The 12,005-nt window shown below is 39.9% G+C and overlaps 1 protein-coding gene across 3 annotated transcripts in view; it reads left to right on the top strand.

The window, feature by feature from the left end:
- The first annotated feature begins 452 nt into the window (after positions 1 to 452).
- LOC126425109 (ESF1 homolog) overlaps positions 453 to 12,005 on the top strand; it is an 84,846-nt gene continuing 73,293 nt past the window's right edge. The window contains exons 1-2 of one of the 3 annotated variants that reach the window (XM_050088038.1): positions 453 to 624; positions 2,527 to 3,094. In XM_050088038.1, coding sequence (XP_049943995.1) covers positions 2,539 to 3,094 — 556 coding nt within the window. In that variant the 5' untranslated portion in view covers positions 453 to 624; positions 2,527 to 2,538. Of the gene's footprint in view, positions 773 to 1,857; positions 1,877 to 2,526; positions 3,095 to 12,005 lie in introns of those variants that run through there. The other 2 variants (XM_050088036.1, XM_050088037.1) reach the window with 2 other exon arrangements.

The following is a 12,005-nucleotide window of genomic DNA, read 5'->3' as shown; positions in this document are numbered from 1 at the left end:
AACGTGAAAATATCAAACGAAGTGTTTTCCTGATGGAAGTCCTTCATTTGCGTTTTGTGCAGTATAACTGAAAAAGGCATTTTACATTGGTGGCCTTCTTAGAGGGTGTCACACACGTCTCCCCACAACATTTGTCGCAAAGCCTGAGATCGTAGTTTGGCAACAACCCATACATCAATAAACGTCTAAACAAGTGTCTGCCCTACACAACCACTAAATTAACTCCACCACGTGGTGCTATTCGAACTCGGCACCTCATCGGACTCAGTCATCTACTATAAACAACTTTATATCACGTTCAGTTGTCAACGCACAAAACAATATCCAAATTTATCGCCGGGAGGGTAACGCCTGCTAGAAACACTCATATACATACGGACTTCCAATTAATTGGCGCCGGTAATAAGTGAATGCGGCATTGAAGTGTTGATGTTACCAACGTTTGAGTAATTCGACACAATACGAAAACACATTACCAACATTATGGACATCGTTTTATATATCTAGAGTAATCCACAGTAAAATTGTATTTTAGAGATTAATCTCACAACTAATAGAACTAACACAGGATTTCACGCCTTACTACGAATATACTCGTGTGCAGTCAACGCAGTGAAACCGAAGGTGCACGTGTGTTGTTATCGGTCTTTGTGCACTTAAAAACTCGTGTTAATTGTGTGTATATGGTTGTGTGCGTGTTTTAAATAGCTGGAAGGGTTCTGTTTTAACTGTTGGTCTGCCCAACAGTGTCACGTATCACGAGATTTTAAAGGTAAAGTAGATTGCACTTCTGCATTAGAAATTTTTGCCGGTCCGAATTGCATAGTGCAACTGCTGGTACAGGAACGTGGATTCACACAGTCAATATGTACATGTGACAATAGTAAACAGCGGTTGTGTACAGTTGTCAGAGCACTCCGAAAGCAATTGATAGGGAAATGAAATGCGAATAAAACTGTGTGCTATTGGAATCAGCAATATGCAGCCGAGACCCAACACGGTTTCTTTTCTCCGCACAATCTATCGTTAAGTAGGCACAAAAACAACAAGTGTCACCCGGTCGTTGAGATGTAAATTTGTATTCCAAACCCTGTAGGCCTACCCTCAACACCCACTATTCTGACACTCGTTTTCGACGAAAATTTTATGTGACGCTATAAATACTATAACCAATTTCCGAATTCTGTATTCATAACTCGTTCATTAAGTTGTCTGCACGCCTGCACACATTTCCTACTCGATGGTTCACTTTGATCTCCTGAGTTGGGAGGGAACACTAATCTCCAGTTATTAATCTAAACCATGCCTTTTGTAGACGTTCAACATCCCCAGTTAATCCTATATGTTATGAGCGCCACACATATGAGCAATATTCTAGGATAGTTCACATGAGTGTTTTGTAAATAATATTGTTTTTAGACTGCATTTCACAATATCCTACCAATTAACTGGACCCAGCCACCTGTGGCGTAACAGCTAGCATAAATATGATTGGTCTGATAATCCTAATTATAAGAAGTCGAGGAACATAATCCTGCATGTATCTTATAAGATGACTATGAAAAACTTTTAGCTAATACATTTGTTACTGGCAACTTCATTCTTTTTGTATACAAATTGGAAATTGAGGAAGTTAGAGGTAGCACTACACAATGTACTGCTGGTGGCTGTTGTGTAGTAGGCCTATTAAGTAATTCATTCATTGCAACCCATTTACTCATTCATTCACCCACATACTGTTTTCCGTAAGTCTCATCATGAAGGAGAGCCTGCATGGGTATGGAACAAGTCAGTTTATACATTAAGAGGAAGAAGCAACCACTGCCACCTACATCTGTAAAGCATTTTGAACAAAGTATGCTTCATACAAAGTGTGGTAATTTCTTTTAGATTACTTCATATACATATGTCAGAAGGAAAACAACTACTTTGAAGAAAGCCTCTTACTCAGCTGCTATTTTTATGTAATGCCTCAAACAAAACATTTATGTACAGTTACACAGACTGTTGTCATTTGTTTATATACTGGAAAAGTTAGGGTCTGTCTAACAGAAATATCGGAGGATTTCTAAAAATGGCACTTACTTAGCAATAGACCACAAGCATAAACATTAAAGCATCAAGTATCTCCCAATTACATTACCCCTATCATGAGACTGTACAGTCTTAATTCATTTTGTGAGATGTCTGCCTACCACTTATTCCATGGAGCTAATGTAGTGAACATTAGTATGTTCTTCATTGTAAAATTGTTGTATAAAGTTGTATTTAGTATCCACATGCTGATATTCTGCTTCTGTTGTAGATAATGCAGCACATGACAGCCTGTTTGTATCCCAAGAATTGTTTACTGGACACTTTTTTCTTGTTTTGGTGTAAGGAACCTGCCCTTAAAGTTTGTTAGCATTATTTGGGACACCATGTTCAGTTAATTGTATTGTAAAGTCTTATCTGTTGTGTCAGATGTCTGTTATTGTATTGTAAACATCACCTTGTTGTTTAAAGTTTTTATGTTGTTATTTTCAGGTAACTGCAAAAATGGATGAAATACTTCAAGACAGCCGATTTGCCCATATTGTGAAGGATCCTCGATTTAGGAGAATACCGAAACATGAGAGAAAAGTGAAAATTGACAAAAGATTTCAGTCCATGTTCAAAGACAAAAGGTTCAAAGTGAAGTACACAATTGATAAAAGAGGCCGCCCAACGAACACGTCATCAGCAGAAGATCTGAAACGTTACTACGATATCTCGTCCAGTGATGAAGTGTCTGACTCAGAAAGTGATGAGCAAATTGTTAAGTCTAAAGAAAAATTAAAGAAAACCAAACAGAAGAAAAAGAGGAGTGAAGAAAATGGTATTAAAGAAAAAGCTGCACTACGTAAATCTACATACGATGAATCGGATAGCAGCCCAGAACTGCAAGGAGAAAATGAGGATGTTAGTAGTGTGGATGGGAATGACGAACTGAGTGCAGATGTAAATTTGTCAGATAAGATTAAAGATAAACTCCACGATACGACCATTGACTACGCTCGTGGTGAAGGTGTTCTGCTTTCTGATAGCTCTTCGGATGATGATTCTGAAAGTGAAGGTATGAGTAAGGAACTTGCTTATTTTGTGGAAATGTTTTAAAAACTACAGTAAAACTTTGATTTGTAAGTTTTAGGGCAAGTAAAAGAGAAAATGAATTGAGAGATTGGGATCATACTGCATGTAGAGCAAGAACATTTGATGTAACTGCCTCTTTGTTTACATGTTTTTCCTTTTGGTTTTACTTGTTAGATACCTTGCTTATAGATTTTTGTAATTTGGACTGAATGAATCCAAATTTCTCTTTTTGGATTTACATTGCTTTTGTTGGTAAAGAAGGTCCATAGGAAGAATGCTTCATTTCCAAAAAAAAGTGGGGAAAAAGTCCCTCACGACCTAACAGGGAGCGAAGCTGGGCTGGAGGAAGGTGCTCAAGATTCTGTATGCTGCCAGCAGTACTTTTTACAAGCAGCGTTTCTTACCCCGTGCCTTGTAGTGTCACATGAATAACAGGAAGCTGGATTGCTGTGCTCGGTGAACTGGACTGCTGTCGATAGGTGCGCAGCTGACATTTGTGCCCACGGCAGTGCTGTATTTTTGGATCTGATGAAACAGTCATAGTCCTTTGTAGTCTCATCCACTGATCTTCAGAGTCCGAGACCTTGCGTGGATGTCATTGTTTTCGACCAGTTTGATTAGTATTTATCGATGGAGTATTTCTCCTCAAAATTATTAATTTGTAGTGCTCATAACAACTCGGGCATTTCATCGTAGTTTTCTGCTGTCGACTTGGTTGTCAGTGACATCAACGATGATCGTTGAAAATTTTCTGTTTTGAAATACCAAAGTCTTTTTAACTTTCTTGTAACATAACTCTACTTGTCCAAAATTTATCAATTTTTAGTGGCAATTTACTGTGGCTGTCACATTCACCAGAATGCAAAGTTCCCTGTAGAAATGTATATGTTTGTTCAGATTGAAAGTTGTTGTTACCTTCATAACTTTTGACTGTGACACCTTTAATTAAAATTTCTTTGTGAACTGTGTACTCTGTCTTCCTCTGCAGTTAATCTTGTACTGAAATCTTTAAGTATTGAACTATTTCCAACTTCCTACAAAATAACAGGAACTATTTCTGCTTCTAAGCAGAGTATATTACATCTTCTGACATAATTACTTAATGTGATGGAATACTGCATGTACATTCGTGGTTTGAACATTCAGCTTAGACAGTACAGAAAGAGATCTAGTGTTTGACAAAAACAACTATTTGATAGTTCTAGAGATATTTCATGTTTTCCATGACATCATACCCAATGTCAGGGGTACTTTGTATTTGGTGGCACACCTCGCTTCACCAAGCTGAAATGCTGGATCACGGAACAAATGCAAGACACCACAGTCGCTACAACTTGTAGTAAACTCTAGTCAGACTTTCCCACATTGAAGATGTGTGAAATCTTCTCATATCAGATCACATACTAAAGCAATCACAAAAACCTCCAAACGGTTGTTGATTCCGAACTATTTTATGAATAGATGGTTTCAAATATTGTGATCATCATTTGTTGGCTTTGAAGGAAGGAAGATTAGGGTTTAATGTCTTGTCGACATCAAGGTTACTGTTCCCAAGATGGAGAAGGAAAGACAGAGAAGGAAATTGTCTGTGTCCTTTAAAAGGAATCATTCTATCATTTGCCAGGATCAATTTAGAGAAATCACGAAAAACCTAAATATGGATGATGGGGTGCAGACTTGAATTGTTCTCCCAGATGGAAGTCCAGTGTGCTAACCACTGCGCCACCTTGCTTGGTCATTGGCTTTGTAGACATTGGGTAACACATCACTTTACCAAATTGATATATTACACCACACTCTTTAAGACACTCAGGTGGGCGAAGCGTCAGTTTCGCATAGCTGATGGGATGATAGTTTTAGGGTGAATTTATGCTGCAACCTTGCTTCCTGTAGCTTACTGGCATGGCTTGGTGCTGATGAAGTAAGTCCACTGAGTTTTACTGCTACATATAACCTGCACCACCACTGCACACCCCACTGTTCACTCTGATTATTGCCAGGCAAGGACATTGAGCTGGTCTGGGTTTTTAGCTGCAACCATCGCTGCCCATCCTGGAACTTGAGCTACGATTGCCTGCATCGAGGTCACTAGCAGCAACGTTGTTTAGCGAATGGTTTTTTGTTTATGCAGTTTTCACCCATCATACATTTACATCTCCACCTACATCCATGCTCTACAAACCACTGTCAAGTGCATGGCAGAGGGTACTTCTCATTAAGATTTGTTCCTGTTCCACTTGTGCACGGAGCACAGGCAAAATTACTGCTTTAATACCTCTCTGCAAGTTGTAATTAGTTTAATCTTGTCTTTGTGCTCCCTGCAAGAGCGGCACGTGGGGGGCTGTAGTATATTTCTCACTTCGTACTGCTACTTGAAACTTTGCAACTTGTCTGTTGTGATATACAGGGTGACCTAAAAGTCTATTAAAATTTTAAAATGTACTAATTCATGGAACATTGTAGGTGGATTGGTAAAGATTGACACACATGACTAAAAGAACATGGAAACCAGAAATGAGTGCAAAAACTGGCCAACAGATGGCACTGAATCACAACACGTCGATGACACTGCATGAGAACTGAGTATAAAATGATCTGTAGTGAGAGAGGGAGTCAGGATGGTGCTCCACACAGTATTGTCATATGTATGAAAGGTCTCTCGCGCACATCATTTAGTGACGATCGCGTGCTAAACCGCTACTTCCATCACACTCGTCCTCCAGGTCCCTCTGCATGGTTATTGGTTGTGGGGTTACTCAAAGTCCAAATCTTTCCCAATTGTCGGACCCCATTAGGGATGCAGAAAGATGACTACTGATGGGAATTTCTCACTGTATCGATTGATATGCTGTACAATGCTATTCACAACATTGTCCCTCGAAGTGTTGAATATTTGTTGTAAAGAACAGTGTCTTTGCTAACAATGAGTTGTTTTCTAATTGTTGCTTTCGTATCATATGAAACAGTGGAAAATTTGTTGCAGCATTTGTAACTATCTGAAAAAGAACTCTTATAAATTTCAAGCTGTTGTTAGTGTGTGTGAAAGAGTCTGATGTATGACCAGTTTACATTCAAATGGTGCATCCATACCTCCTCTTTTTTCTCATTGTCAATAAGCACATTTTTGTCACAAACGTACCACTACTAGTGTCTTCGTATTATGCAAAGCATGTCGTTTTTGCTTTACACATCACAAGTAATCCACTCGACTAATGACGTGAACCAGAGCAGGGTAAAGGGTCCCGGCAGGCGACGAGATCCTTGTGTGACTAGTGATGTACCCGCAGTGAGGCTGCACCTGAACTGTAGCCTTAGGAAAGGTGGTGATGCAAAAGACATTGGCAGTAGTGCAGTAAAAACCCTTTTGCAGCTAATTTATTTTTTACCAAATCTCTTTGTGTGAATACCAGGATTTTTCTAAAACATGCTAGCAGATGTAAACCATGTGCTGGACCAGGACTCTAACCTGGAACCTTTGCCTTCCTCAGGCGGTGGTCTTACTGACTGAGATATCCATGCACGACTCGTGACCCTCCCTCGCAGCTTCACATCTGCTAGTACATCTTTCCTACTTTATGAACGTCACGGGAATTCCTACTTTATGGACTTCCCAGAAATACCTTGTGAGACCAGTACTTCTAGCAGAAAGAATATTGCAGAGAAATGGCCAAGCCACAGCCTAGGGGATTGTTTCTCGAATGAATTTTCACTCTGCAGCGGAATGTGCAGCAATTTGACACTTCCTGTCAGATTAAAACTGTGTGCCAGACTGGGACATGAACCTCAGACTTTTGCAAGTGCTCTACCGACTGAACTATCCAAATGTGACTCACGATCCACCCATACAGCTTTGCTTCCCGCAGTATCTCATCTCCTACATTCTAAACTTCTCAGAAGTTCTCCTGCATGCCTTGTGGGACTAATACTCCTGGAAGAAAGAATACTGTGGATAACTGGCAACACCTGTGATGGGTTTGAGTCCTGGGTGGACGCACCATTTTAATCTGCCAGAAAGTTTCACACTAGAACACAACACCACACACACACACACACACACACACACACACACACACACACACACACACACAACTGCACGGGGAAAGATTCATTCTGAAAACAACTCTCTGTGCTGTGGTTCAGTTATTTTCTAGCAAAATCCTTTTACTCAGAAATGGTGAAATGTATGCAGAGGAAATTCTACAGATTGTGGAAACATTTGTCGGTGGCAGCACAATTGTCGCACAGTCTTCTTTAATTATTGGTTTTCTGAATTCAGCCAATTGGGTTTAGCAAGATACACTTTGTCTTTCTTCCGAGGATCCGCATTTAAGTTCCCTGAACAGTTGTGTTACATTTTCGTATGCACTATGCCAACTTGTTATAATACTAGCAGTGTACTAGAATTTGTTGGATGTCTGTTGTCAGTATTACTTGATTAATACACTGGAACAAGAAACCAGAATTAATCACCCTAACATCTTGTTGCAATTTCGTTTACAGATGCACTGGCCCTTCACAAGAACCTTCTAAGGCTTCAGTTTACCTTCACCAATTCTGATTTTTGTTATCATTCCTTTTCATATAACTGCTTAGTCACTGTCATCAGTTTTCCACTCCAGTTGCCCAGGTGTGGTTTACAAACACTCTCCACTTGTGTGTGTCCATGTAGCATTCTTCTGTCAGGACTGTATCCCATCTGACTGCTTTTGTTCCTTCGTCCTCCTTCACTTTGTCCAGCCATCTCTTCCTTGTCTTTCTGGTAGTCTTCTATCAATAACTTCTGTGTGAAGTCATTGTTCTGCTAACCTTCCCTTATCCATTTGTTTGATGCACCCAGACCATTTTTAACAGACCCTTGTTACTGTTTCTTTCAACAATGTGTGCATTCCAGTTTCTTTCCTTATTTTTTCAATTCTTACCCCATGCTTCCAAGTTTTCTTGGTCATTATTTGCAGTACCTTATTTCTGTGGCTCATAGTCTGTTGTCCACCTGTCTGATTGTTGTGCAATTTTCTAGGCTGTAAGTTGTTATGGGGATAAAGTATGACAGAAGGAGGGTCTATTTTGATCTTAAGGGGACTTGTTCATTCCAGAGTAGTTTCTAAACTTGATGGTAGAAATTAGATGCCTTTTCAGTTCGGTTTTTGATCTTGTGTTCTGTTTATGGCACGCTGTATACTGTTACCGCTTGAAATGTTGCACCTGAGATGTTTTTACTGATCTACAGTTTCCAGCTGTGTGTCTTCCGGCCTTATTTCTCCTTTCTCTTTCTGCATATTGACTGTCAGTGCAACTGCTTTTTAGTGTTACCAGTAAATATTGTATTACGTTGTGATCTGGTTGAGGCACTAGCAGGTGTGAAAATGTGAGGGCAGATTACAGTTCTTGCCCAGCTAGCTCAGTCACTGAAGTACTCCACTACAAGAGACAAAGGTCCCACGTTTGACTCCTGGTCTAGCACGTGGTTCTAATGTGCTGGGAAGTTTCCAAACAGAGAGCACACTCCACTACAGAGTGAAAGATTTGTTCTGGAGACCATGATCTTATGTTTGATATCAATGTCTACATCTACATACATAATCCACAATCCACCATACGGTGCTTGGCGGAGGGTACCTTGTACCACAACTAGCATCTTCTTTCCCTGTTCCACTCCCAAACAGAACGAGGGAAAAATGACTGCCTATGTACGAGCCCTAATCTCTCTTATCTTATCTTTGTGGTCTTTTCGCGAAATATAAGTTGGCAGCAGTAAAATTGTACTGCAGTCAGCCTCAAATGCTGGTTCTCTAAATTTTCTCAGTAGTGATTCACGAAAAGAACACCTCCTTTCCTCCAGAGACTCCTACCAGAGTTCCTGAAGCATTTCCGTAACACTCACGTGATGGTCAAACCTACCAGTAACAAATCTAGCAGCCCGACTCTGAATTGCTTCTATGTCCTCCCGCAATCCTACCTGATAGGGATCCCAAACACTTGAGCAGTACTCAAGAATAGGTCATATTAGTGTTTTATAAGCGGTCTCCTTTACAGATGAACCACATCTTCCCAAAATTCTACCAATGAACCGAAGACGACTACCTGCCTTCCCCACAACTGCCATTACATGCTTGTCCCACTTCATATCGCTCTGCAATGTTACACCCTAATATTTAATCGACGTGACTATGTCAAGCGGTACACTACTAATGGAGTATTCAAACATTATGGGATTTTTTTTCCTATTCATCTGCATTAATTTACATTTATCTATATTTAGAGTTCGCTGCCATTCTTTACACCAATCACAAATCCTGTCCAAGTCATCTTGTATCCCCCTACAGTCACTCAACAATGACACCTTCCCGTACACCACAGCATCATCAGCAAACAGCCGCACATTGCTATCCACCCTATCCGAAAGATCATTTATGTAGATAGAAAACAACAGCGGACCTACCACACTTCTCTGGTGCACTCCAGATGATACCCTCACCTCCAATGAACACTCACCATCGAGGACAACGTACTGGGTTCTATTACTTAAGAAGTCTTCGAGCCACTCACATATTTGGGAACCAATCCCATATGCCCGTACCTTGGTTAGGAGTCTGCAGTGGGGCACCGAGTAAAACGCTTTCCGGAAGTCAAGGAATGTCGTTGCTGATTGCTACCCCCATCCATCTGCAGCTAAGCAACTCTCCGTGCTTGATGAAATTAACGTCGACTAGATACTAAACATTAACCTTCTTTTCTTTGTCTTTTGTCAACCATAGTTTTAAGTATGGACTTTGTGAGCAGTTTGCAACATCTAAACAGTTCATAAAGTGAAGGGAAACTTAGCCCCATTGCTGTCATGATTTATCCATAGGCTTACTAAAAGCAATGAGACAGCTCACTGGCACTATTGTAGCTCTCCCATACTGAACAGGGAAAGAGCTGCCATTTCTCAGGCAGCACTGTGTTTGCACTTTGTAAATTATGTCAAATGTCTGATAAAACATTGCATACGCAATGTCTTAAGAGATGCAAATTACGTTCTCTGCATCCCTGTTAGAAATGAGTATGACAAAATGCCTGGTTCAAGTTATATTGGAGATTTCAATTATTTAAATCCAAGCAGATTGATGGAAAAATACTGTAAAGTTGTGGAATTGAAGGTAGATAAAATTGTGCCATACAAAAATAAGTTTTAGACTGAAAGTAAACCGACAAGACGGACATAGGAGATTGTAAGGAAATATTGAAGAGTCAAAAGTAAAAACTTAGCAAATGATAAAATAATCTCACTACTTGCCACTTCGTAAGTTTCATGTCACCGCCTCGAATGGATAACATACCATATTTTTGTTCCTACTTGTCAGAAAGGAATGCTACATTCTTGAATAGATATCTGTACATTCCCATTTTTTTGTGTAGATCTAATACAGCAAACTAGGAAGCTGTAATCATTTAAGAACAGGTTTAAGACAGACTTGATTACTCAGGAGGAGTTGTGAAGTAAATACGCTTTTATTTTATTCTTCAGTTTTCGTCTGTTGTCTGTCATAGCCTTCAAATCACAAGGCTGTTATTTACATTTGTGCCAGCAAATGGTGGCTTCAGTTTGGAAACACTTGTCTCACTTATCTTCTGTGGCATTGTAGGGGCTTGGATTTAACAAAGAGTCCATTGTATTTCTAACCCTTGCAACATATTTATTATAGTTGATGTATAGTGATCATATCATCAAATAAACTTTTATTTATTTGTTTTTTTAAAATCACTGTTTCATATGAAGTTATAAAAATGCTGGTAAGAGCAGAAATAGGGGAAAACCTACAAACATGCAGCTGCGATTTTGAATGTTAACATGCCAGAGATAAATTAGAAAGTTGTGCATCTAAGAATTTGGGTTGTGTACTATGCAACAGCCCAGACAGTAGCATCATTCTGCCGTGTCTTGTGTGTAGCATGCACTTCAGTGTGCGTGTAGAGTATGAGGTCTGTTCAAAAAATTCTACAACTTCGGCCCCAAATTTTTTCTACACTTCCCTTTTACTAATTGTGCAGGCCTCCTTTGAAATACTCTCCTCCACAGTTGATACACCGCTCCTAATGCTGTTTCCACTCCTGCAAGCAGTCTTGGTACACCTCTTGTTGGATCCTGCGAAGCGCCATCTGTGAATTTTCTGTTATTTTGTCTGTAATTGGAAATTTTTGTACTTTCGATGGGATTTTCAACTTTGGAAATTAAAAAAAGTCCACAAGGACCAGATCTGGAGAGTATGGAGCATGAGGCATCACAGTGCTTTCATTTTTTGTGTAGTAGTCATGCACCAACAGGGATTAATTTGTGGGTGTGTTATCGTGATGCAAGAGCCGTGAATTGTCTCACCACATTTCAGGCCATTTCCTTCACACATTTTCTCGCAGGCATCAGAACACGTCCCAATAGTACCGTCGATAATCAGTTTGTCCCTGCTGCACAAATTCGTGATGAACTAATCCTGCAGAGTCAAAGAAAACTATCAGCATGGCTTTGACATTTGGCCTGACCTGACGAGCTCTTTTTTTGTTTTGTTTTGGAGAGCCCTTCACAACCCATTGCGAAGATTGAAGCGTAGTCTGAACATTGTAACCGTAGACCTATGTCTCGTGAAATCTGAACATCATAACTGCAGACCCATTTCTCATCACCAGTTATGATTCTCTTTGGAACATCTTGTTCTCATTTGGGTGATCCAGAAGCCCTTCACAGAGTGTCTTGACTCATGAGCCATGGGGCGAACTTGGTGGCAACACAATGCATTCCAAGATACTGTTTAAGAAATTTCATGACCTGATCCAACTGAAATGTTAAAGTCCTCTGCAATCTCTCAGTCAGTCAGTCTTTGATTGGCATACACAATTTTGTTGATGTTTCAGACATGAGT

Source organism: Schistocerca serialis, chromosome 10 (genome assembly GCF_023864345.2).
Source record: "Schistocerca serialis cubense isolate TAMUIC-IGC-003099 chromosome 10, iqSchSeri2.2, whole genome shotgun sequence".
NCBI lineage: Eukaryota > Metazoa > Arthropoda > Insecta > Orthoptera > Acrididae > Schistocerca > Schistocerca serialis.
Note: the sequence above shows the minus strand (reverse complement) of the source record. Positions and strands in the feature narration are given on the sequence as shown.